The following is a 27,695-nucleotide window of genomic DNA, read 5'->3' as shown; positions in this document are numbered from 1 at the left end:
AGTCATTTGTGAGGAACATCTGGGGGTATTTTGTTTAATTGGGTTTTTTACAGCTCTTGTGGCTTTGGGTATTAGCACTGTCTCTGCTACTTCTGTTCTCTGACAGAGGCACATGCAGCAGCTGAATCTCCTAAGAGTCAACTAAGCCATATTATTGGCTCCCTCCAGGGGTAGCTGGGTGAAACTTAATAGTCCATGAGATACAACAAGTCAGTAGAAATGATCTAATGTCCCTTTCTAGCCTTAAACTCAGTGAAATGGTGAAAATTCTGCATCTAAAGGAGATGGCAGATGAGCAGTTGCCAGGATCTTCTACCAGGCTTCCTCCCCAGCTGTGTCCCTGGAGAGCAGTTCCCTTTTTGCAGTCTTGTTGCAGATTCTCAGCAGAATGCACAGTTTTCACTGCTGGAGACCAAATCCTCATTTCCATCCTTCTGTGCAGCCCATTTGCCCTTCCTCCTGCCTCAAATCCTCAGACTATTCCAGCCCCTCTTTGTGGTGATGCTTTCTGAGAGAAAACTTTTTGGGTTATCCTCTTTAACCAAAACCTAAAAGAGATATCTGTTTTATCTGACACCTGCCTTTCACCCACAACAACATGGATCAGGTCAAACACACACTTGCAAAATACCTCTGACTCTTCTTTTACAGAAATCAATCTTGTTCATCTACTCTCTCTGCAGAAAAAAAAAAATAAAAAAATATAAAAAATTCTACTATGAATTTTTGGAGACTCAAAACACCTCTTTTGCTTTCCTCTTCCACAGAGAAAATGCTCAATTTAAAGTTGTGAGTGTTGATGTATTTACTGATGTATTTTTCTTTTCCTTGGAAGCGTTTGCAAAGGTGGCCAGAGCTGCCTCTCCTCAGCTCCCAAAGAGGTGTCCTCTCCTGTGTGTGCTTTCAGCAAAATCAGTGTTTCTCTCTGATGTACACTCTTTACCTTGAGTATTTCCATATGAAAGGAGAACTTTTGAGAAACACTGCAGGACAAGAAATCCTAGAGTCTGTGGATTCCAAGAATCTGTGAATCACAGATGCCCTTTATCCTCATCTGAATTCAAGGACACATCAGCTCCCTGATGGCTACCATTCCACAGGGGGAGAAGGGCAGCCTCCCCTGCTTGGCCTACCACATCAGTCACTTTTTATCTAACTTACAAACTATTTTGACTTTTGCTGTAAGTTAGAAAAGGTTTTAGAGCAGTCAGATGAGCTCTCACCTCACCTGGCTGCATCAGACACCGCAGAGATGTGTCCAGGTGTGGTTGTCACTGGATTGTCTCTTCAGCATAACCAGGGGACAATCTTGTTAATGCCTCTGCTTTTACCTAATTTTCCTTGTTGAGCAGCACTAGAGATCTCAGGGAGAAATCCTGTGCCTGGAGAAGCAGGGATATGGGGTGTCCATGGTCCTGCTGCAGCACACCCTGGGAATACCTCAGCCACAAATCCCAAACTGATCAATTAAACAAGAATGATCAGGGAGAGCACAGTAGTAGCTGCCACAGTTATCAATCATTGTGGATTATATTTTCCAAGGGCTACTTTAGAGGGAAACTCTTCTGTAATAAATGACAAATTCAATGTAAGATAGGAGCACAGGTACAGCCCAGAACTGCCAGTCTCTGTCCTTCCCCACCCTGCAGCCCAGAGGCCACAAACAGCACGTGCAATCAGCCACAGATGTCTGCATTTACATCCAAGCAAACCCTCCTCACTCGTGCTCACATCCTGGGATAGGCAAATATTTATGCTGTTGGATTCCACCCAGATTCCTGCCTGCAGGAATGAGCTTGAGGTGGAACTGTCCAAATTCAGCTGCTGGAGCTGGTCTCCAGGCTGACTGCAGCTCTCCTCTGCAGGAAAAGCTGGGCTGGGGCCAGCCAGCTGCTCACAGCCAGCCAGCACAAGGCTTGGAAAGGGTGATGCTGTCAGCAGCCAATTGACCAGAAGAGCTCAGCTTCTTGGACCTTCCATTCCAGCTCAATCTCCATCCCTTTTATGTTTCTTAACCTTTCTAGAAATCCATCAGGCAGAGTCTAGTGACTGTTCATCACTACAAAAACAAAGAGAGCTTAAAATATTTGTTTCCTCTACTTAAGGTTTACAATTATTAGTAGTAAATTATTAGGAAGTTGCAGAGCAATCAAATGAGAACAGAATAATTAACAAATTTTCTTCATAAAACAATTAAAGGAAATGTAAAGAAGTTTCAGCAATCTTTTAGTGTATTAAATTACAAGCAAGTAATTTATTTTTAGTTTTGCTGTGTAAATTCATTTGGAGCATCTGTAATTTAAAATAGCCCTGAGATTTACATAATTTTGCAGCCAAGTTCAGTCCCAGAAAGGTGGCTGCAGCTCTCACTCTTCGTTTTTCCAGATTAACTGACATAAGAGTTTCTTTGTTTTTCTTTGGGAGATAACTCTTGGCAAGCCTTTTTTTTTTTCTTTATTTTCCCAAATTATCTGCCTTGTCCATAGCTCCTCTTATTCTGCAAGTACAAAGCAAGTGAGGGTTCTTTCCAAACTTACTAATGATAAAGAGTGTTCACTCTCCCAGTTCCCTTTGGTACAATCTGTTTCAAATGCTGGCACTGATGATGTCTCAGAACAGTGTAGGAGGGATGCCTGAGCGTGACTGAGCCACAAAGTTAAAAAAAATAATATATAAAAAATGATAGATTCCTTTCAAATAGAAAAGAAAATCCAAGGAAGCCATGCCTAAAACAAAACAAACCAAGCCTAGCTAAGTTTATTGTCTGGATTATTAATTGTACTGGATTGTTCAGCTGTCCCGAAAATGTCTCTTTAATCATTCAGTGAGGCTGAAGCCTGGGTCTCCAGAGATCACGTTCTGATCTCTCACATATGGTATCTTGCACTGTTCATTAGACCCACTGCTCCAGTCACATGGAAACGATGCTCAGACTATTTCCATCTGTATCTGCTACTTTTCTTCCCGAATGTGTCAGTCTCATGATGAGGGCAGTGACTCCAGCTGATACAGACACAATTGCTGATTGCAAAGAGAGGCACTGCTGTGAAAATAAAGAGAAGAGGGGGTTATTTCCGTCTCGGTTCAGGCTTTCTGAGCTGTCCCTGCCCTGCAGAACAGCAAATTCCCTTGTGGGAGGAAAGTGCTGAGATCACAGGTGCTAATCAGTGAAAAGAGGATGAGTGACCCTGCGAACAAACTGCGGGACTGGGATGCCCAAAAACTGGGCTCAGCTCCAAGACAAAGGAAAAAATTTCTTCAGTCTTATGAGATTCCATTCTCAGCTCTCAGCACCACCACGAAGCCTGGCTGCTTGGTTTCGGGGGTGAGATGGGAGCAGGGACTTGCTTTGCACAGCGGGAAGTCACATTTCTTACTCTTCCCTCTGAATGTTTGGTGCTGGCAGTAGCAAAGTGAGGAACAGTCTTTTCCAGGATGGCTGTAAGCCAGCCAGGAGTGACTTTGGGTCCCTGCTGGAGGGACAGAGCTCACGTGGAGCCCAGCTAAGGATGCAAGAAGCTCATGTTTAGGAGCCTTTCTCCAGCCACACAAGCAGAAGGTTTGGTGCTGGCAGTCAGCAGCAGAATCAGGTCAGGGATTCCCGAGCAGCACAGAGGGACCCCAGAATGTCACATCCAGCTCCTCAGCGTGCACTCGTGTTGGGAGAGCGGGAGAGTGATGTGTGAAGTGTCGAGGCAGTGTAAATGTCACAGCCAAAGGTCTTCAGAGTCAGAGTGACAAGAGGAGGAGACACTAGTGCCAGGAGTTCTGACACAGTAAAAGTGCTGTCACTGCCACCACCTCCGGCTTGGAGATTTATTGATGGTAACTTGGGATGTGCCATAAACAGTTGTGATATTAAATGAGTCTGACTGTCTCGGGGGCTAAGGTTTACAACCCAAAGTGTGAACTCCCTGTCTCGCTGAGATCCTGAGGCATTTTCCCAGCAGTTCCCACGATCTCATTAAGTGCTCTCCAGAGAAGGGCTCCAACCCAGGGAGCCCTCCCTGCACAGCACAGCACCAGGGGCTGAGGACAGACACACAGACAGACAGACAGACACCTGGAGGGAGCCCAGCAACCTCTCCTGGCAGAGACCTCCAGGACACACTGATACCTCACTGGGCTCACAGCCCTGTCTCCATGGTTTTGAGAGGAAACCAGAAATTGCTGAAGTTGTGTTCCCAACACCCACCCAGTGTCACAGGCTCTGACTCAGTGCCAGCAGCTCATGGCCCAGGACAGATCCCCCTGGAGCTGTGATGTGGCTGTGTTGAACCCTGGTGAACCTTTGCTGAGATGTCCTCTCAGAGCGGTTTCCTCAGCTCCTGAGGTCAAACCCGTGGTTTCCCTCTGGAGTTGTTGGCCACAAAGGGCTGTGCTGCTGTGCTGCTGTGCTGCTGTGCTGCTGTGCAAAGGTTTTCCTTCTGCTCCATGAATGCTTCCAGGGCTGCAGTAGTCACTTTCTGCCGAGGGGTTCCCATTGTTCAAATAACTCATTTTACCCCAGAAGCAGCAAAATCTTCAGCAGAGCCCTGGGGACACTGATTTCATTCTTTTGAGTAATTTCTTCCTATCAAAAATAAAGCAGATCTGTGGAGGCCAAGGGCAGGGCACTCCATGGCCACAAACCCTGTTCTTCACAAGTTGCCTTCACCAACCCACCCACCTGGGGGAAAATTATCTAGTCCAGAGAGACCCTGCCGCTTATCTCAGGGAAAACGTTTATTTTGGTGTCATTGCTGAGAAACCTCCTTGATCTTCTGCCCTCACGAGCTTTCCCTCTGCCCCTGCAGTCTGCTCACAGTTCTCCAAGGGCGTCTACGCCATCTTCGGGTTTTATGAGAGGAGGACCGTCAACATGCTCACGTCTTTCTGCGGGGCCCTCCACGTCTGCTTCATCACGCCGAGCTTCCCCGTGGAAACCTCCAACCAGTTCGTCCTGCAGCTGCGGCCCGAGCTCCAGGATGCCCTCATCAGCGTCATCGAGCACTACAGCTGGCAGAAGTTTGTGTACATTTACGATGCGGACCGGGGTAAGTCGCAGCTGTGTGGGAAGGGCTACCAGGCAGTTAAAGGCAGTGGTCTAGAAGGAGATTTTGCCTACAAAAGTTGTGGGTCCTGAGTCAACCTATGCCTTCCCTGTTCTCTGTTTCTCCTCTAAATATCCCTTTCTGCTGAAGGTGGGCATTGATGTACGTGAAGCATCAGCCTGACCCTGGGGTGTGTGTGTGTGTGTGTGTGTGTGTGTGTGTGTGTGTGTTCATGTGGTCAGATCCGAGCCCCATCGACATGAGGGAAATATTTGATGTGCAAATGGTTTGGAATTTGAAATGGGGAAATTGTTTCTATCCAATAGGTGCCATATTGAACTAGTCTGTCAAACTCAAGGCCACTCAGTCCTGAGTTTAGAAACATGAACAGACACTTGCTCAGGCCTCACCTAAGCCCACAGCCAGGTGTGAAAGGTGTGTTTCTGGCAGATAGTTTGGAAAACTCCAGATTCTCCATGGTGGTTGCATGTCAGTTTTCCATGTGAAAGAACAAAAACCCTTGCTGGATAATGGAAGATGTTATCTTACTTTCTAAACCACAAACAGAGCTAGAGAGCTCATTGCTCCATGGTTCAGTTTTCCCAACTCTCAGATGCCTTTAAAGCTCCAGGCTTGGAAGCTGCAAGCAAAGCAGACCTGTGGAGGATAGGGCAGAGGTAAGGTGATTACCTGGAAGTTACGATTATCCCCTGAAGGGACAGGATGGGCTTTAGAGACAAGCAGAAGGCATGAAAGCATCCCACTTGCTTTCTGTTGTCATGAGGCATGAGCACACTAAATATTCCAGAAGCACAGGGTTGTTTAGGGTTATCCAGCACATTTCCAGAGAATTGCTATGTGCATCTCCTCTAGAAAGCTGTGCATGCAATCTGGGCAAAGTAATTCTAAAAGTAATGGTCTCCTGATGAGATGCTGCCAAGAGAGGATGCTGAGTATGATGGTGTACTGCGATTGCTGAAGGTGTCCCTAACCCTAGGAGCACACAGCCTAAGCAGATCAAAGATGAGAGGGAAACTATGGGTGAGAGAAATCAAGTTATTTGGGTAGTAACAGACAGGAAGACAGGGATTAGAGTTCTTATCTGAATCCCACTGAAGGGCCTGATCAACGAGACTGATCTGTCAATTACAAAAGAGAATTAGTCCTGGAACCATCTGTGCTAGGACAGAAAAAGCAGAAGTCATTAACTCCAGCCCAGCTAAGTTTGGGTCAGATCTAGACTATTAGCTGCTCACTGTAGCTCTGCTGCACTCTCATGACTCTCTCCAGCCTGGCTTGAGGCAGTTACACAGGCTGTCAGGAGGAGGGAAAGATGCCATTGCACAACTAAAACCTGCCTCTCCCCCTTCTCTTCCCACCCTAGGGCTGTCAGTCCTGCAGAAAGTGTTGGACACTGCAGCTGAGAAGAACTGGCAGGTGACAGCTGTCAACATCCTGACAACAACCGAGGAGGGCTACAGAATGCTCTTCCAGGAGCTGGAGAAGAAGAAGGAAAGGCTGGTGGTGGTGGACTGCGAATCTGAGAGGCTGAACATCATCCTTAACAAGGTTGTGTGGGTGTGGGAGGGATCTTGCATGTAGGCTGGGAAGGGTTGTTTCTCCCTGGGGAAGTTCTCCCCATTCTTGCCTGATCCTTGTCCCCTTGCGGCTCCCATTGGAATTGGGGTGTGTGCCTTGGGGAATTTCTCTGCTGTGTTATTGTGGAAACAGCAAAGCTGCAGGAACAGCACAGGCTCTTATGAATTCATGCTCAGTGAGCTCCACTGCTCCGTGTTCTCCACCTGTTTGACTCCTTTGCTGAGCCCTGTACACCCCCTTGCTCCCCTGTGGGTTTGCTTTGTGCAAATTCCTCCAAGCATTGTGCACAAGATGTGGCACCTCCTGATTCTGATGAGTCTTTCTCCAGATTTCGAGTTAAGGTGGAGGTGTGAATTGGCACTGCCAGATTCCTGGTCCTCCAGCCTCCATGTGCTGCATCAAATTCTCACACCTGTGCCAGCAGGACAGAAGGATTACGGTACATCTGTCCTGAACGTGGATTTCTGTGGACGGGAGACAAATACAAGCCCAGGGGTGGGTTGAGTCCACACTTCAACTCCAGCCACAAGACCTTCCCCTCCCACACCTACAGCCAAGTCCTTCCCCACCACTGGAAGGGTTTGGAAAGGGCCCTGCAGGCCATGCCCTGCAATTTCCACTGCTTTACTCCTCATAATCAGCTCGCTCTTACCTCGTGCTTCTTAGCTAAGGTACCTGCCACCTCCTGTCTCACACTTCAGCATTTCAGCAGATGCACAGCCCAGTGATGAGCACAGCCCATCCTGGCTGGATGTCTCTGGGTGCTCCTCTGTTATGTGTAATAACAAAGCAGAGAGCAGGTTGTAACCTCAAAGCGAAGGTCACGTTCATGAAGGAGAAAACAGGTTATTCCAGGGGTTAAATCTTCTCTCTGGCTATGGAGCAGCTGCAGTTGAACAAAAGTTTGGAGAAGACCTAGGCAGTGAATTTGGCTTTTCTTTAGAGTATATCAGATTTCTAGGATTAATAGTATCGGGTTTTTGTCTAACAGAATGTTAAGTTCTATAGTCAAATATTATCTAGTCTTATCTTGATATGAGCAGGAAAATAAGTATTTCTTTCAAATTTCTTCACGTAACTGGAGCAAGAGTTAAACCTAGATATAGGAAAAGCTATTTGTAAGAACACTAAAAATCCAAATACTGTGATTATTTGTTTTGCAACTCTATAAGAAATATCAGTTCCTAGGGAGAAGGGGTTCAAAGCTGTGTTTTACTACAAAAATTACAGAGCAATTCCAGCAGACATCTGTGCCTGGGAGGTAACACTCCAGTGAGGGATAGGACTGTGAACATTTTCAGACCTGTGTAGTCCATTTTCATTCATTTTTACATTCTTGTTCCAAGTCCACCAGGATTTCTGAGAGCAGAGGCAGCTGTCCCAGAGTGAGAAAGTGATGCCAGGTCTTTCATAGTGTACAGATGACTGGAGGGATTCAAAGATAGTGTTCAGCTCATTATCATGTGAAATTCAACTGGGACTGTAACTTGGGCTCTACCCTGGCTGCTGGCTGGTCTCACCACACCAGCAGCCTCTGTGGGGATGTCCCTGTGCTGCTTGCCCTGTCCCTCTGACTGTCTGAGGCATTCCAAGAGCTGCCTCAGCCTCTCAGGGACATTTCAATGCATTTATCTTCTTCCCTGACAAGCCTGTCTCCATCTCTCAGTGAGATTTGTGCTCCATGGTGAGCAGGAGAGCTGGGGATGGCCATCCAGCACCTGTGCCTCTCATGCCCACACTGCTGCTTTTCATTTCTCCTCCATACACAAAACACAGATAACACCAGTGACTCCAGCAAGGCAGCCCTCACGCTCCAGTGACCACAGCTGTGGAGGAGCCAGTGCTCTGCGTGTTAAAAATGACCTGGTTTCTCTCTGGGAGAGTTCTCTGTGTCATCTCTCAAGGGTTTGATTTATCCTTGCCGAGGTACCTGTCATTTGTGAGCCAGGCCTTGGCTCAGGGCAGGTTGCCATGGGGTTGTGCTGTGTAGCCTTAATGGGATAAGTACTCGGTGGGTTGTGTTCCATCAAAGCCCTCTATTGTTTCTTCCTTGTCTCTCATTAAAATGAGTAACTGGAATTTCTCCTCTGCCAGTGTTTCACTCTGAGAGGATTTCTCTCTAATAGATGTCAAACTCACCCATTAAGAAGTGGGTAATGAAACCTAGGTGGCCCAAGTGAGCAATCAGCATGCAGCCCAGCACAGCCTCTCACCACAGTCAGGAGGAGTGATAAATGCTATTATAACCTCAGCTTGCTACTGCTGTCTGGACACATTAGGACTGAGCAAGCATTTTAAAATAAATTAAGATCACAAATAACTGTGTAAAACACGGGAAACGAGCTTCATAATTCAGGTGGATGGGCTGTAAGATTAACAGCTCAGGCAGAGCTGGATGGCAGCCCTCTCTGGTTCATCGGCTCTGACACCTCATAAAATAACAAAGGAGAGTTGGGGCTGAAGGAGCCAATGCCTGCTATTGTTGACACTGGAGAAAAGGGGAATTGGATCATAATTCTTAGACATCCCAGTGCACCAGAGATTCTCCTTCCTCCTCCAAGGTCTGGGACTTACTGCAAAGGTCAGTCTGAGCTGATGAATGGAAAGGGACAAGTTTGGTCTGGTTTTGCTTCTTAGATCTGGCAGTGGAAGATGCTCAGAAAACCACCCATAAAAATATCTTCATAGCTTTAGGTAGACAGAGGTTTTTTTTCTGAGAGCTCCAGACGCCTCAGCAGAAGCCACACTGAGGGATCCTGTGCAGGGAAGCTGGTGGAGCTGGCATTAGCTGTGTGAGGAACTGCTTCTAAATGAAGCCTTCATTGGAGTTAATTGCCACCCCCACGTTAATGCAGAGAACCAAATGAGTTTTATTATGCATACAAGAGCACTTCATCAGAGAAGGGCTAAGGCAGACGAACCAGTTGCACAGAGCAAGTGTCAGCTCATTTATAATCCATTTGGAAATCCCTAAATGACTGCTCATGATAATCTGGGAGTGCTGTCCCATGGGGAGGATCAGTCTCTGCCCTCATCTGACACTTCTCAAGTACCTGCTGCCAGCCTGGTATCAGAGACAAGTCCTGGGTAGACTGATTTCTGGTTGAATCTGACACAGCAGTGCTTTTATGATCATTCTGGCTGTGAGGATCTTTCTGTCCTCGTTGCAGTTTGTGCAGATTTTGCCTGCGCGTTGGCAATGCAGGCAGCAATTCGGAATCAATTCATATGACAATGGAAATAAGAGGCAGTGTTACCAGCCAAGAAACCTAATGGAAACAGCACAGTTCTCTCATGTCTAGTGTTTGTACAGGCTTTGAAGGCATATTGGTTTGAGCTTTTTTTTCCACTTTCTTCGTTCTGTGTGTAGAGTGGCTCAAATGCTGATGGTATCTGACTCTAGTAAACTAGGAAGAATTTAACGGTGCTGCTGGAAATCAATAGAGAGGAATTTCAATGAAAAAATGGAGTCAGCAAGAATAATAGACTTTTAAAGTGTATTCTTCCTGCACTCATTTTAAATCAAGGGAGAAAAGACAGGGGCCATCTGAGCAGTGCCTCTGTTCCCCCCAGCCAAATTGGGGGGGAACAGGCAAATCTGCAACAGGTGGAAGAAAAAAGAAAGTTAACATAGAAAAATTCAGTTGTTACAGATTGGTAAGCGATTGTGTTGATAAAAGAAAATAAAAACCTGACTGCACTGTCAGGGACAAAGGAATAAGTGGCAAAACACATATATTGGGACACTGCATATGAATCTACAAATTATCTCAATGAACATGCAGGGAAATCCTCTGTGGCTTGCCCAAACTGCTTCATTCTGGAGATGTAGTTTGAAACTAGAAGTTTGAAAAAATTTACCCATAACCTAAACTTCCAGCCATCTCTCCCAGGCAGGTGTTTGCAGCAGGGGCTGTATCTTGGAGGATGTGCAAGATTGCTCTCTAGTCTTGCTTGATGTTTATGTTTTTGTCATAAGACACACAGGCTCTAATTCCCCATTTGTCCCTTTGGTGTCTGAAATCCAAATCTTAAGAAGGCTTTTTTTTTCTCCCCTGAGACTGTAGGAAACAGCTTGGTTTGGTTGTTTTCTCTCCCTGCCTGTACAATGTTCTTGGGGATCTTGTCTTGTCTAATTTCAGATTTGCTGCTCAGATATCATGTGTGGAAGCTCTGGTCATCCTCTGATAAGATTGTGAACTTTTATTTTGCTATGTCTTCCTGAAGCTAAATAGTCTCAGAAAGGAAACATAAGAGTGAGAAAGGGCAGATAACTGAAGTTCTTCCTTAGTTGATCCCCACTAATTATCCTTGGTTTTTATCTTGCAGATCATCAAGCTTGAAAAAAATGGGAATGGGTACCACTATATTCTGGCAAATATGGTGAGTTACCCTAATTGGTGGGATTTTTTCTATCTTACAGTTTTGTAAAGCACTATATTTATAATTGCTGAGCTATACACCATTTTTCTCATCCATCATTTAGATAAAAAAATACCAAAGCCTTTCACTGTGTTCTCCTTATAGAGCTGTCTCTCTTGAGCCAGTAAGGTTATCTCCAAGTGTGGTGGGGTTTTGTGGTGGTTTGACCTTGGCTGGATGACAGATGCAGAGCAAAGTAATTTTATCACTCCCCCCTTGGTGCTAAATGAAATCTGACTGTCATGGCCCTAGGGAAAGAACAGAATGCAAAGATTTCTTTAAGGAAAGGATTTTCCCTTCAATGCAGGGAGGTGCTGCCTGAGGACAGAGCAGCATTGGGCAGGACCCTCTTTCTGGAGCCAGTCTCACAGGAGGACGGAAAATTTCTTTGCCTAGGGAGATTAGGGAAGAGGTAAGAGGGAGAAATGGGGTTTCTCCACAGCAGATCTCCTACCCTCTCCTCCCCAAAGGTGTCCATGGTCCAGGAGGATGCACAGCAGTGGCTGGGCAGAGGCTGCTCCCAGGTGGATCCTCTCAGGACTCCTGATTCCCCGTGGGGTGAGCCATGTGCAGGCTCTGGACCCGTTCTTTCAGCACAGAGCTGCATCTGGGAGGCAGCACGTCAGCCCTGGGGTAATTAAACTTTAAACTACCAATTAGTCAAGCAGTTGCTGCCCTTCTCCTTTTCTCAGTCCCAAGAGAAGTCTGTAATTTACCAGGCAAAAATGGCCACATCATTACCCTGCAGTGCCCTGTACTGACCCTGCACCCTGTGCTGGCTGCCTACCGTGTAATTACAGAGATAAAAATGTTACCTTGTGCAGGGGGAGACATGCAAAACCATAGAGCAGCCAATAACTTCAGTTGCTAATTTTAAAAATAAAGTTATTATTTGCCTTAACCCAGGTCCTGGATGTTTATGAAAGTCCCTTCATTAAAGTGAAGCAGGAAAGTGAGCTGGAGTCACTGCAGTGAGTGTGTCTGGGCAATTTTAAATACACCCACATGGAAGGCTGAATGAGAATATCACCTCTTCCCTCTGCACAGTTTCATAAGGATAAATGCATGAAAAGCATGAGGTGAACTGAACTAGCACTCAGGTGTAGGAGATTTGAAGGACATTTCCCTCTGTCTGAGGATACCATGCTCTCTCACCTTCACCCAGAGAAAGTACACTTGTCCCACCTTTAATGTGTTTTCTCAGCCTTTGCACAAATGCTGAGAGGACAGAGCTGGCTGGAAGAGGTTACAAACTCAGCCAATATGGGTTATAAATAATTAACTCAGAGCAAAAAGCTTTCAGTTCTTCAGCCCCTCTGCAGGGACATTCTGCCTCCCACTGCAGCTCAGTGGAGGGGGCTCTGGGTGTCTCTTTGGGTATCAGTGTCTGATAGGACCACCAGAATTCACTGGTGTGCTTTCCAAGCAGCTTGGATTCTGGGGAGAAGGAGGAGAGTGAAAGGAATTCAAGCTTTACCTTTGGCCTTTCCTGCTCCTTAAAACTCAGCATCACACAAGGGCCGAAAGTCAGAGGGGGGAATACTTAAAAAAAGAAAAAAGAGCAGGGGATAGTCAGACAACATGAGAAAACTGCTTAAAAAAAAATCCTGGCACCCCTCAAGGTTAAGAATGTCCTTTCCAGAGCAGAACAACACAGGCAGGTTCAGATGCCAGAGGCCAAATCAGTCCCTGTAATGTGCTGCACCCACAAGAGCAAATGGATGATGGGTTTAGCAAAGAGAATGGCAAAAGGCCCTGAAGATCCCATGTTTCTGAGACCACAGGGCAGCAAGGAGGGACAGCAAGCCTCCCTCAGTGGGGATGGCCAGGGATTTTATAAGAGGTTGGCAGAAGCTGGCATCTGGCAGGGTTAAACCCTGCTGCTGATCCAAGAGATCACAGTAGGTTTTACCCTCTTCTGAGGACACCTCATCGCTGGATTAGAGCCTTCAGAGGGTGTAGCTTGCTGTAATTTATTCCCACTGACTCACACTCATAGTGGTAGACCTTAAACACCCCGCATTTTCCCCTGTAGACGTGTCCTAGGATGACAGGGCGTGCGTTGCCCACACACACACACGTACCCGCGTGCCTGGGAACAGCCCTGCTCCCTGGAAGAGGCTCATTCTGGAGCACTGACTCGTCAGAGAATAAATTAAGAGCTAAAACCTAGAAGTGTTTGGTTTCCAAATGAATTATTTTTTGTGCCCTTTGCCAGCTGGGGCAGTCCTGAGTTTAGGACTCTCACCCCATATGAAGATCAGGTCAAGGGAATCCTCAGCTGGTTTGTAGCCACCAAGTTTCCTGCACAAGCTGGAGCAAGGGGAGGAATTCTCAACACCTGCCTTTTGCCTAAACTACCCAGGCATGGAAAAATGGGCACACAGTTATGGAAATGACACATTGGAAGCAAATATTGGGAAACATTTCTGGATAACCCAAATGAAATTCCTTTTTTTAGCTATATGCTTGTTCAGAGCCATACACAGCCAAAAAAGCAGCACCCACCAGTGCCCAGTTGCATCAGCTTCAAAGTGGTGTTCCATCAGGAATGCAAAACAAGTTTGCAAGGCAACGCACAGACTGAATAACGTGTAAAAAAATCATCCATAGGCACATTTTGGAATGGAGGAATTCCCTGTCTGGGCACAGCCAACACAAGAGCAGAGTCATTGCCTTGCATTAGCCTTGCAGTGTGTTTGCCCAGCAGTTGCTCTGGGTGAGCTGTAGTAAAGTGCTGAGCAGGATTTGACAGCAGCAAGTGAAATCTGGAATTTCCTAGCAGGAACAGCTTTCTTTTTTAGTGAAATTGCTGTTGCCAAGGTGAGACAATAATATTTCTGTGTTCACAAACAAAATGAAACCATTCTGCACCTTCAGCCATGGATAAATATCCTTCTCTGAACCTGCTATGCCTGCTAAAGACACAACTTGTCTTGTCTCCCCAGCCTTGTCCCTCCCTTGAATGTCTGACTGCAACATCTTTGCCAGGAGAAGGGTTTCTGTAAGCATCCCTGCCTCTCCTGAAGCCAGATTTGGCACTGTTCATGGTTTTTGCAAACTGATGAAATCCTGGTCTTTAACCAGTACCCATCAGAGTTACCCCAGCTAGCTTTTACCAGAGCTAACTGGATATTTGTCAGGTGCACTGGCACTGGAGGTTTGCAGTCATCTCTTTCTCTCCCTCTCTCTTTCTCTCTACCCCTCAAGCACTCAAAGAGATCTGGCAAATTTTAAAAGTGTTTGTTTCTGGGAGTCTTATTTTTCTAAGCTTTGTTCTCAGCCTTTGAGATCATCAGTTCTAGCAACCACAAAGAGAAAAAAAACCACAGTCAATACTATCAGAGGAAGAAGCTTAGAAACTTCTGGGATTCCTTTCTTTTGATGTTCAGGCTTTTTGCCCATACCCTTGGCTTTGTGTATCTGTTTGTCCTATGCCATGGATGTGAGCTGACTGTCAGTAGTGGGAGAGCATCAGCTCTCCTGGGCAGAGAAAAATCCTTGTCATTAAATAAGTGACATTCATGTGACCTATCTTTAAAGGAAAAAGTATGAAAGACAGCTGCCACATACAGTGTTTTAGCCTCTTTTTTTCTTTCCTAGAGCATTAGTCCAGGTTGTTCTCTTAGCAAATGCTCTTTTTTTTTTGAAGATGAATAGATAAGTGTATGAGATTGCTGATGGCAGGGGTAGCAGGGAAAAGTAAAGATAAAAACAGTGTTGATTAGCAAAGGTAAGCACTTTTTCCTGTGCCATTCTACATCAGCCTGTGTCAGCACTGAGTTAGGACACTGAGTTTCTCTTTGCTGGCAGCTGTGGTGCTGCTGGAGGTTACCAGAGATACCTTAAGGAACCTAGAAAGATAAAAACACATTTTTGAGAAAATATTAGTATAAAAGGTAATATAAAGATTGGTCTTTATTGGAGACCTCCAGGGGAAGATATGGAAACATGTCCACAAAATACCCACCACCCCACGAGGTGAATACAGTCTCATAAGTTTAGCAAATTAGCATAACTGCCAAAAATCACCAATTAGGAGCACAAGAGGTGATGCCATTTCCCCTGACTCAATAGCCTCCAAATCCTCCCCCCCAGATGGAAATTAAACTTTACTTATGAAAATGTGTCTTGAAGAACTGTTTTTCAGCCATGATTCCCACAAAGAACCAAGATAGGGCTGGGGCCTTGAAATCTGTTTTGTCTTTCTGGCAAGCCACAGATATAATAGGCCACAGAGCTACAAATACATGTGTAAAGAATACAGAGAATATATAAAAGAAACAAAGCAAAAATAATTTGACATCATCATTTCCCCCAGCACAGCAGCTCTGTCAGCAGAGTGTCTCATGCAGGAGTCAGACAAAATGTCCTGGATTTATCCACTTCACCCATGGGTTGATGGGCAGTGTTGACTTTTTGCAGAAGAACTTCTGCACTGTTAAATAGAAAAACTAGAGTGTGAGTGTATAAGTTAGAGAGTTTACTTAAGTCACTGGGTGAAAAGTTAAAGGTTTAGACTGGTTTAGAAAATAAGAGACAAGATGGAGGATTTAGGGTGTTGTCTCTTCTTCCTTCTTCTTTCTTCTTCATCTTCTTCTTCTTCTTCTAGAGGCTTCTGGGTAGCAATAAGTGATTGGATAAAAAGTGCTGCAGTGCAGTACACAGGTATTGGGTCATTGGGTCACTAAGAAAAATAATTTACTTGTCATTTGTTAATTGGTTAAATAGACATATAAAAGACCTTGAAGAAGTTCTTCGTTATCCATTTTGCACCTTTGTATCTTAGTTCAAGTAGCTCCAGATTTGAGGAGGGTCATGCACAAAAGGATGAACACTGCCCACTCAGTGTTCTGGCTCCTCATAGTGTCCAGGGGATAAATTAGGAGCTGGTTCATTTCTGGAGGGACTTTCTTTTCAAGGCAGATCCTTCGTGGACCACTTAATCAAGATGGATTCATGAGGCCCATTTCAAGTCATCAGTCTTATTGCATTATGCATTTCCTTTGATGACTGAGCCCACAAGAAGTGGAGAGGAATATAAATGTGTGCCTTGCTGACACCTCTCCCAGCAGTCAAGGCAGTGAATGGGACAGTAGAACAACCTTTGGCTGAAAACTGCTTTCAGTTTAAGGACAGCATGAAGAACAGATGTGTCAAGGAAACCTCAGTGAGGATAAGCCCCTTCCCAGGATTGTTTTCTATTTGAAGCCACAAAGGTCTATAATAGCAGCCCATATTATTTCCTCACAGCATAATTGCTCTGTGAGGTTCATTAATGCAGAGAGAAGCCCATGGTACGGGCTAAAGAGCAAGTTCCCTGCTTTGAAGCCTGCCTGGCTGCTGCTGGAACAGTGTGATGCAGATGCTGTGAGTCAGAGCAGGCTGGAGGAGGGAGCTGCCTCAGCCCATCAGCGCAAAGGGACCAGATCTTTGTGGTTTATTGTCAGCCTGCTCATTTTGTGGCATTTGGAGAGAGCCAGGCGATTTCCAGGCATGTGCAGAGTCCTCTGGTTTGCTGAGGTGGTTCTGTGAAGTGAATTTAATCAAAGGGACAGCTGATCCTGCCGTGGGGTGGCTGGTGGGATGGTTTGATGGTTCCCAGGGAGAGCTGTGCCTGCAGGAGTGTTGTCCCCCCTGGAGCACTCACATCCTGGGCACTGGCCCTGCTGCTCAGGGCTGCCTCTGGGTCCCTCTGTCCCTGCTTTTTGGGGGACTGGAGTGTGAGTTCTCATATTCCTCCTCTTCCTCCCTGAGGGATTTCAGTGCTGTGTAGGGAGGTGAAAGCTGATACCTGCATGTCCAACAGACACATCCCAAATGCCTCGGGTGTCAGGAGCTTGCAGCAAGTCACACACAACCAGATTCCAGGGGCTCAGCCCATTTCCCTGAACTGTGCTCCAGACATGGCTGCAAAGTGGGTTTTTTCCAGTATTCCCTGGCAAATTTTAGAAACAGTTTCAATACCATTTGATCTCTCCATGGGACCACATGGAGTGCATCCCTCCAGCACTGTTCACTTCTTGCTGTGCTTGTTTAGATGACAGAGGGAAGCATTTCTGGGCTGGTTCTTTCCCATACTGCTTGATGCTAAACATATTACTGGAAAAAGCACAGCTGCTGCCCCTCAGTCATGGGTTACAGCCTTTCCTTAGCCAAGCTTTAAGAGTTTATTTTCTGTTTACCATATACAGACAACTGAAAACGAAATAGAATATATCCTTTTTCTTTCCTTTTTCTTTTTTTTTTCAATGTGTGTCTATAGTTAGTACAAAGTGACAGATGATTGATGATTTCTTTAGTTGCAAATATTGTAATTCTTCTGTTCTCTTGTTTCCTACAAGCACTGACTGATATTCCAGAAGGACAGATAAGCATATTGAATTCCTGCTGCCACTTTGTCAATAGAAACATTTTCAAAACCCAGTCTGCATAACTTTTGATGGCTTTTTGTTTATACGTTTGCTAGGAAGGCTTCACCTGCTCTGGAAATTATTTTCTAAAATATTTGACTTCTGTATTTCCCTATTCTTTGGCTCTCGTGTTCCCCAGACCTGCTCTGGGCAGATTTCAGTGTGGTGATTAAAATTCCTTTGTACTTAGGAGCATTCCTAAAATGTCCTTGTGCTGGGCCATGTGAAGGAGGGATAACAGGTGAAAACAATTATTTCATCCGTTGATAGCAGCCAAAATGCAAAGATGTCTTCAAGGTTAATGATGTCCTCTATGGTCCCCACTGTCTTAAATGACTGGAAAATCTTCAGAGGTCTCCACACTTTTTAAAGAACCTGAATGATGTCAAAAATCAGTGGGAAAAGATTAGTACAGTCTTCAGGAAGAAATTATTCCTGACATCTATTCAGATTATTTTAAAGTTTTATGCAGGATGAATCCAAATGAATATTTTTGAATATTTACTTCAGTTTCAGAATGGTTTTGTTTGGGGAAAATGTGGTTTCAGCCACTGCTGTCTCATCACTGCTGTCATAACTTTTCTTTTTTACTTCTTCTATTTAAATATGCATTCTGAAGGGACTTAACACCCCAGTCATCTTATTCATACCTGCAGTGAACTTAGACTTTTCTTCAAGCCTTTGTAGGTTTCCCAAGAAGAAGCTGGTTGCACAAACTTCAAATTGCCCTGTGATAGTTTCTTTTGACAGATCTTTTCCCCCTGAGTACCTCCCAGCAGCAAAATGTCAATGTAATTTGGTCCTAGCCATGGATAACCAGTTGGCAACCTGTGAGGTCCCTCTTACTGAACCTTAGGAGCTCCATGTGTCAAAACCCACTTGGCCTGAAATGCATTAAGATGTCAGGGACAATTATCCTGCAGCATTTCCTGTTCATTAATCACAGATCTGGCTTTCTGAAACCCCTACGCCAGCAATTACCAACAAGATTGATGTGGCTTTAACCAGCATTCTGAGGAGTATGTACACACAAAATACCGCTTTTTTTTTTCCTTTTTACCTAAATCACTGTACTTTGAAGCAAAACAAGCCATCTATTTAGAGCATCTGTACACCAGTATCCAATTCTCAGCCTTGTAAGTAGATGCCAAATTGCTTACAAAATGCTGTAAGAAAAAAGTGTGAAAGTCTTTAAAGTCATTTTTTGAGTCACTTATGACTCCCTCAGTCTGACACTTATGGGAGAGGGCAATTCAGTCTTTTCCTGGCAAGGTCTGTTCCCAAAACAGATTCCATCTAATGGCTGGATCCTGACTTTGGAAGCTGATCAGCTAATTAGCTCCCTCAGCCTGTGTACAGAGAGCATCATTTTGGGAACCTGACTGGTGTTTTCCTGAAAATGATGTCACTTGGCTTTTTTAGCTCACACCATCACGGTGTGTCTGAGAGCAAGCGAGGGAGAGGAGCCCAGGGGCAGGCTGAGGAGGAGCCTGCAGAGAACACCCAGCAGCAGGGCAGGGGCAAGGCAGAGCTCAAACCAGCTCTTCTGCTGCTCAAATGATGGCATTGTGACAGCCCTCCCATTCATCTCCCTCATGCACTGAGGTTTCTGATGGTGCCAGTGCCAATATTTGAGTACATCTCTTGTGCTTGTGCTCCCAAACACAGCCAGAGCTCAGCCTGTCCCACACACAGCGGGAGGGCACAGCCCCTGTCCGAGCACCTCTGCAAGGAGCCACAGCAAACAGTTCTGCACAGGGCAGGGCTGCAGAGTGGGCATTGAACACCTCTACCCCTTCCTCTGTATTGCAGTGTGTCTCTAATTAATTTTTCACCTCTGACTCGAGGGGTGACTGATTCTGCAGCGCCGCCCCGATCAATACACCTGTGTATCTGCACACGTGTTCATCACCTGCAGAGAGCCAGAAGCAGACAAAGACAATAAGGAAATGAAAGAAATGTATTTCATTAGTAATCTAAAGTCTAGAAAAGCACCTTCTTTTCTCCCAAATGAGCAAATTCTATAAACTGGCTTTTCTAATAGTAGGATTCCTTTAAGCAGCTGATAAGCCAGTTCCTTCCTGATCCACTGAGAGTTCATTGTTCAGAATTTGCTTTTCCCCATGAACTGTGATTTAAAAAGAAGTAGCCTATCCAGTGGTGACGGAGTCCATGAGAGTTAGGGCTGGGTGAACAATTCTGTATAAAATTTACAGCTGGCTGACAAATACTTTTTAATATATTTTACAAATTTTGTTCATTTCATCCAGCATTATTCAGGAGACATTTTTCCATTACTCTGCTAGCTTTCTTGCAAGTGAGCTGTTGTTAATATGATTATTTGTCTCCCTGGGTGGTAACTGCAGGATATGGCCAGCTCAGAACCTGAAGGAAAAGCAAGTTCACACCATGGTTGGGGAACTGGTGCCTCTCCTGAGCTGGACATTTCCTCACAGAGGGAAGATATTTTTCCTGAGCTGCCATATTCATACACAGGCAGGATTCTTTTTCCCATCTAGGTATGTCTTCCTCTGATGAGCTTCTCCTGTTTCTCTCCTATACCAGGGATTCATGGACATTGACCTGACCAAATTCAGGGAGAGTGGGGCCAATGTCACTGGCTTCCAGCTGGTGAATTACACAGACACTGTTCCTGCCAGGATCATGCAACAGTGGAGGAATAATGATGCCAGAGAGCATCCACGTGTGGACTGGAAGAGGCCAAAGGCAAGTGGTATAAAAAAAATGCATTTCTTTTGGTTCCATCTGGCTCAGTTCAAGTTATACTCACCTCTTTGTGATCACACATGGCTCTTTATTCTCACTTGAGAAACTCTCAGTATCATTATGAACATTACCTGTTCCATTTGCCTTAACATTGTCTGCATTTTACTAGGCTGCAGTCACTGCCTCCTAAGAAATGCACAATTTAATGTATTCACTCGGTCTTCCAGTTTTCACCCCTCAAAGCTAAGAATTAAATACCTCATAATGTTCAGTATATAAAAAACAAAAAAGCCTCATTAAGTCCTTAACCCTTGACTTGTTTACAAGACATCCAGTGATAATAAAGTCTTTCCAGATGTTCTTTTTGAGCATTTCAAATCAGTGTGTATAACGGAGGGAGAAAGGATTTTAATTCCTGACACAGAAGGCCCTGAAGCTGTTGAGGGATGAGTAGAGGGAGAGGTTGTTTTTTTCTGTTTAATATTTGAAAATGAATACATTTCTGACAAACACTCTGCAGTAGAAATGTTAACTTTGGGATTAGTGTAAGAAAGTTGAAAACAACTAAATCAAGTAGATGGTCACAGAAAAAAAGAGTGAACACAAATGGTTCTTGCCAAGAGTTTTTCACTGCTTTCTGTACAAGTTTCTGTTTGAGTAAACTCAGGTTTGCAGAATTTTCGCCGATTGAGATGGAATTTTCTGGTCTCCATTTGTGACCAGAAGTCCCTTGATTCTTGATTTCACATAGCTCACATTTACACAGCATAATGTGTTCCTTAAAAGTTCAGGTCAATGCTTCTAATTAAACACTAGTGCTTGGGTAACAGGTGAATGACTTTCAGGGCTGAGTCTTCTTCAGGGAGTGAAATCAGGAGCTTTTCCTTCACCTCCCAGCTGTGAAAGTCAAAACCAACTTTTAGGAGTCAAGAGGGAAGTGGAGGTTACAGGGAGCAAGATGCTGTTGAACTTTAAGACAGGAGGTGAGGACAGAGTGTTGCCTTTTTCTTAACCTGGAAATGAAACTTAAGATACTTCTAGTAAGGAGGTAATACAAGAGTGGATTTTTATTTGAAGGCTTTCAGGGGTAGTTATGGAAAGATGTCCACAAAAGCCTATTCCCAGAGAGATGAGTGCATTTTTATAGGTTTTAGGAGATTAACATAATTGATAAAAAACACCAGTTATGAGGACAAGTGGTGATGTAATTTCGTCTCTGGTCAGGTTTCTTTTCTGGAGTCCCTCCCTCAGCACTAGCTGTGCCCTGTCCATGAAATTTATCTCGAAGAGTGGTTCTCAACCTTGGCTCCCAGGAAGAACCAAGATAGCACAGGGGCTTTTTTGTACTTCTTGGGGCTTGGAGCTCTGGAATTTGTTTTGGTTTTTTGCCTAGGGAAAGGCTGTGAAAAATTACGAATAGAATAGAATAGAATAGAATAGAATAGAATACAATACAATACAATACAATACAATATAAATAATACAATATAATATAATACAATACAATACAACACAACACAACACAATATAATATAATATAATGTAATGTAATGTAATGTAATGTATAATATAATATAATGTAATGTCATGTAATGTAATGTAATGTAATGTAATGTATAATATAATATAATATAATATAATATAATATAGAATATAATAGATTCGAATAGAATAGAATAGATTCGAATAGATTCGAATAGAATAGAATAGAATAGAATAGAATAGAATAGAATAGAATAGAATAGAATAGAATAGAATAGAATAGAATAGAATAGAATAGAATAGAATAGAATAGAATAGAATAGAATAGAATAGAATAGAATAGAATGCAATACAGTAGTATACAATACAAGTTAACAGGCTAGAGAGCTACAAATATATATGTGTGAAGAACACAGGGAACATATAAAATAAAAAATAATTTTAAAAAAAAGGTAAAAACCAAAACCCCAGAGCAAGTCAGCTGAGAGGTGACCCTGAGTTGTGTCTCTCTTGGCAGTACACGTCGGCGCTCACGTACGACGGGGTGCGGGTGATGGCCGAGGCGTTCCAGAACCTTCGGCGGCAGCGCATCGACATCTCCCGCCGTGGCAACGCCGGCGACTGCCTCGCCAACCCCGCCGTGCCCTGGGGACAAGGCATCGACATCCAGAGAGCCCTGCAGCAGGTTGGGAAGGCAGGCTGGGATGTGTGTGCTGGGAGCTGAGGGTGGGCAGCAGCAGCAGAGCCAGCACAAATCACTGGGGATGAGCAGGAGCTGATCCTTCCAGAGCAGAGAGCTCAGGGCTGCATCCAGCAAAATGCTCCTCCTGCTGCCACCCGAGGTGTCCTTCCTTCTGCTGTTGTTCTAAAGCCAGAATATTAAACCATTAAAGCAAGAGTCCCTATCTTTATGTCGCCCTCCCTAAGACACAGACCTGCTCAAAACGTATTTTTTGCAGATTATTTGACTGTCTGCGAATTCAGTTCCAGCCTGATAATGAATGCATGTGAATTTTGCCTTATGTGTTGGCTGTCACCAAAATGTTCTCAAAGTGCAGATTATAGCTTGTTTCATACTGTGAGGACTCATAAAAATCTTAAGAGCAGCCATTTAGATAGTTTATTTCTAAAATCTGATAGTCTTGCTTTTTTCCTCCTGCATAAAACTTAGATTTTTGAATAAACAAAAATACAATGTGAAATTTACAGCAAGAGAGAAAAATAATTCACTCTTATCAAAGACTTACCAAGGTAGAATATTTTAAAATTTCATTAAATTTCAAGTCTGACATTTACTTCCAGCACTTTTCTTTCTTTTCCTGACAGAAATAGATGGATTCCTTGCAAATACTGCTAGTTCAGTGTTATCCAAATATAGCTTATCCCATCTTCTTTCCTTAAATGTGAAGAAGGCAAGAAAAATAACATTTATTTGGTTAACTTGTATCACGTGTAAAGTTCCTCAAGTATTTTGTTTTGATTTGGTTTTGGCTTACTGGTAAACAGCAATTCCTTTAAAACCAAATCTTACATCTGATTTGATTTTATTGCTTGGATTCAATTTGTTCCCAAGCCTGTCACTGACTTTCTGCATGACCTTGGGCAAATCACTGTCACAGCTTCTCCAAGCCCTTATAATAAAATCAGCCTCCCTGGTGCATTAGGGAGATGGGTTACCTAATAAACATGAAATACTTGGAAGTCTTCTGATGAGCAATAGCTACTCCAGCATTTTTCTTTATTGAATTTATGAGAATAAGATATAAAAATTAGACAGCTGGAAAACACAAATTTATGTGTGTGTGGGAAAATCTCCTCTGAAGTTTCCTTATATCTTCATTAGAACAATTTCCAAAGTCTTGATTTTTCAGCTGGGGTGACTTTGGGTGAAGAACACAAAGACCCTTTTGCAAAAGTTGATTCTTTACAGATGAAAAATAATAATTTTAAAAAGGCTTGACCAGTTCAGTTTCGATGGTCAAAATAAAAGACTGAAACAGGCAGGGCAAGAAGCCTCCTAGAAAAAAACTTAACTATGAATTTGATAATCTTCCAGTATTTAGTAATGTAGCAAGAAAGAGGCAAATGGAAATATAATAACTTATGATAAGATTGAAGGTTTGAGTTATCCTTTCTGTAATGATCCACAATTTTAAGATAATTCTTACAGCTGTTCACAGTGTGCTTTCTCTTCACCTCCCATTTGTTAATTTGTTAAATTGTTAAATTTTTTTAAAAGGAAAAGGTACTTGCTTGCTACCCAAATGTCTGAAATAAGCTCCCAAATTGCCTTATTCTTGTTTAGTGTAGGAAGAAACCACAGAATCCTAAAAACACTTAGGTTGGAAGATCAATGATCAAGTCCAAACATTATCCCAGCATTTCCAAGTTCACTAAACCACTAAACCATGTCCCCAGCACTGCCACATCCACACCTCTTTTAAATCCCTCCAGAAATGGTGACTCCAACACTTTCCTCCCTGAACAGCCCATTCCAATGCTTGGCAACCCTTTTGGAGAAGAATTTTTTCCTAATGTCCAATCCAAACCTCCCCTGGCACACCTTGAGGCCATTTCCTCTTGTCCTGCTGTGCTGTCTGGGGGAATAGACTGACCCCCACCTCACTACAACCCTAACAAGGGTTCATGGAATGGCAGCAACAAAAATGAAAAGAAATATGAAGCATTCTTCATTTTTTTAAAAAACAGAAATCTGGCATGTTGCAGGAGAATGTATGTTTTTATTAAAGATAATTACCTTTTTTCTTTTTTTGCAGAAAAAGGCCCAAAATATTCCTTAAAACCACTACACTAAGGTTTCAATTGTACTTTGAAAAGGTTATGATAATTTTGAACAAATTCTTTTTTTTATCATTATGTGGTCAGCACATCTAATAAGCAGAAAGCTACTCCCTAACTGCTGACAAACCCTGTAAAACAGAAGGCCAGAACAGCATCCTTGTGCTCCAGATATCCCAGCAAAGAGCCACATGCCCATCCATGCCTTTCACACAAAGGTGCTTAAAGGCTCCGTGTCTCCAGTTGACTTGACTGGTGCTTTGCACTGTTGAAATCAGTTCTCACTGTATTTTGCATTGCATTTTTGCATTTTGCATTGCATTTTTGCATTTTGCATTGCATTTTTACATTTTGCATTTACAGTCAGAGGATGGTGAATGACAGAAAAGTTTTGCTGAATCCTGCAGCACAGATAGCAGAGATCCCTTTTGCCGTTTCAGCACCACATGGATATCACAGGATTAAGATTTCATTCACTCAGGTAGAAGAAACTGATGCTGTAAACCTGCCTTTAGTGCACACAAAGCTACAAAGCACAAGCACCTGTGACCTCAGCTTCAGAATCGGTCAGAACCTGAAAAGAAAACCACAGGATACGTGAAAAAAAAGCAGGCTTGGGAGAGCTTAAGACAATGGTGCTTTTTCAGCACATCTATTTTTTATGGGCATGTTGTGTCTTGTGAAAAGGGAAAAGCATGTTTATCCAAATGTCACCAGGAATACCTCTTGGTTTGAAAGAGCTTCAGAAAATGCTGGCAGATATTCATTTTCATTACAAACCTTTGTTATAACAGCTGGAAAACAAACACGGTTTAACCAGATTATCAACAGATTTCCTCTGCAGTGATACAGCCTCATTTCTTCACCATGAGTCTTTATTCTGAGGATCTCAGAGTATTTTAAAAAGCTGTTAAGTGCCTGTCCCCATTTTGCATGTGGGAAGACTTCAGTTACAGGGATGAGAGGTTTGTCCAAAGCAAGTAGAAAGGCGGAGAATGAGCACTTCTCTAGGTGGTGTCCACAGAAACCCAAACCTGCACTCTTTTTGCCTTGTTCCTGGTCCCCACTGCCTGGTCCCCACAGAGTGGTGATTCCAGTCAGTCTCCATTCCAGGCTGGGCACTTTTGCAGCAAGGGAAGCTCAGATGTGGGATGTGATGTTAACATCACTTCAGCTTGGCAGTGTTATCAGCAGAGATTTATGGTTCAAAGTTTCCTATGCAAATGCTAGTACTAAATTGTTGGGTTTTTTTAATCTGGTGCAGAGGTAATTAAATTTGCTTGATAACTTGGACTCCCCTCTGTCAAAAGAAGATGGCTGGCAGCCATGGTCGTGGTTTCATATTTCATCCTGATTTACAGCTCCTGATTTGAGCTGACAGATTCTTTACCAAATCCTGACTCCAGGTCAGATTTAGAAAATACAAAACCCCACAAATTCAAGGAGTTCAGAGCTGATTTAGCTCACTGTCACATCCCAAGAGGTGATGGGCTCACATTGGTGATCTAGCTCTTAGGCTGTGCTATGTTTTAAGCCACTGAGTTTTAAGAGAAGGGGTTTTTAAATGAAAGAGTTTGGTAAGAGGATGGCTGTGCCCATGGCCAGGCATGCTGTAGAGAGTGAGCCTTAGTGAAATCCCAGTTCCAGGCAGATGTGCTGCTTCCCCTGCATGGAATTGAGAGTAATAACTGCACTCAGCACCCTTCTTCCCCTCCCCTCTCACTGCTCCTGAATCACCACAGCATCACCAATTTGCTGTCTTCATTGATATTTATGTATTTAAGGTCCATTTTGAAGGATTGTCTGGCAACGTTCAGTTTAACGAGAAAGGACGCAGGACCAACTACACCCTCCACGTGATTGAGATGAAGCACGATGGGATCAGAAAGGTAAAGCAGAGAGTGACCCGACATCCTGTGTCAGGTTCCAGCCCATGTTTGAGTGGTTGGGTCTCAACAGGTATTCCTGCTCATGGAAGTTTGTGTGTGGAGTCACAGCAAGGGCATTCCTAGCTCTAGGCACGAGCAAAGCCAAGCAATAGGGAGGACTCGTGGTACATTGCTAAAAAACACAACATTTGGGAGGTGTTATCAAGAGCAACAAGGGCATCTCAGGTGTGGCAAAAATTTTCCAGGATACTAAAACTTGGTCAGCTCACCTTTGCTATTGGCACAGTGCATTGGTGAAGGCCCAGCCACAGGTCTGGCTTTGCCCTTCCACTTTTCCAAGGATAAACAGAGGCAGAGCCAGCAGAAGCTGTTTGCCCCAACCATTGTAAGTGAGCCCTTTATGCTGACCTAATTCTGCTCTCCTTGAAGTGACAAAAGCTTTACCACTAACCATGTCCCAATAGCCACACAGACCTTTGTGCTCTTCTGAAGTCTTGATCCCTTTCTGTATCCCAGGCTCTTTGAAAAATCTGGCCTTGTTCACAGATGCCAAGCCCTTGAAACACTAATTCTTTTGAAAATCTGACTCTGGGTGCTTATGTCCCACTTTAGATACCAGGTATTTGAAGAACAGAGAATGACTCTGTTATTCCTTGATAAAGGAGAACTACTACATATTTTGGAAAGGGGCATTCTCTGCATCTCCTCAGTCACTGAAAAAAAAAAAAAAACTGTTTGAAAATAAGAAAAATGTAAATAATGAAAGTTCCATATTTACAGCCCCTATGTCAAATTTATACTTACACCTGAGAGCAGCAGGTGTGAGATCAAAGCCCCTCAGAGTCAAGCAAAAAAAGGTAAATTTTCTTTGACAAATAAAAGAAATGTCATTTTGAAGACATACAAAGCAGTCTTCCTTCACTGCAAAGTATTCATTAGAAGACAAAGGCAGCATCGTGCCCAGTTTGGGTCTCTGAACTTCAATAGGTTGGCTGTCTGGAGAGAGTCTAGAGGAGATGAAATAGACTGGCTGAATGTCTTGGTTTTTCTATGTAGTTACCATCAGAAATAGTATTTGTTTAGAAGACTTGTACATCACTGCCATGGTGCCTGTTGTATTTTAGATCCACCAGGCTAGAGGTGCAAAGCAAACATCCATCCATGTCTCCACTTTTGTTACCCTAGTGCAGAACTTTGAAAGCTCTTTCCTCACTTTCTGTTCTTTTCGTCTGTGCAATGAAAAGTGATTAGAAGCCTGCATAGATTTTTTTCTCAGCTGTTATGATCTCTAATCTGCCATCAGCAGGTTCCTGGTCATGCCCTGGTTAATA

The 27,695-nt window shown here is 43.8% G+C and overlaps 1 protein-coding gene across 4 annotated transcripts in view; it reads left to right on the top strand.

Annotated features, from left to right (window-relative positions):
* The window catches only part of GRIA1 (glutamate ionotropic receptor AMPA type subunit 1), a 117,096-nt gene that overhangs the window by 51,142 nt on the left and 38,259 nt on the right, over positions 1 to 27,695 (top strand). For all 4 annotated transcript variants that reach the window (XR_015276584.1, XM_023935917.2, XM_023935918.2 and 1 more), the window contains 6 exons: positions 4,797 to 5,036; positions 6,418 to 6,602; positions 10,962 to 11,015; positions 20,033 to 20,194; positions 22,194 to 22,361; positions 26,260 to 26,364. Coding sequence is in view for 3 of the 4 variants with exons in the window: in XM_023935917.2 (XP_023791685.1) it covers positions 4,797 to 5,036; positions 6,418 to 6,602; positions 10,962 to 11,015; positions 20,033 to 20,194; positions 22,194 to 22,361; positions 26,260 to 26,364 (914 nt within the window). In the remaining variant the exon portion in view is untranslated. The remainder of the gene's footprint in view (positions 1 to 4,796; positions 5,037 to 6,417; positions 6,603 to 10,961; positions 11,016 to 20,032; positions 20,195 to 22,193; positions 22,362 to 26,259; positions 26,365 to 27,695) is intronic.

Source organism: Cyanistes caeruleus, chromosome 15 (genome assembly GCF_971803275.1).
Source record: "Cyanistes caeruleus chromosome 15, bCyaCae1.hap1.1, whole genome shotgun sequence".
NCBI classification, from domain to species: domain Eukaryota; kingdom Metazoa; phylum Chordata; class Aves; order Passeriformes; family Paridae; genus Cyanistes; species Cyanistes caeruleus.
Note: the sequence above shows the minus strand (reverse complement) of the source record. Positions and strands in the feature narration are given on the sequence as shown.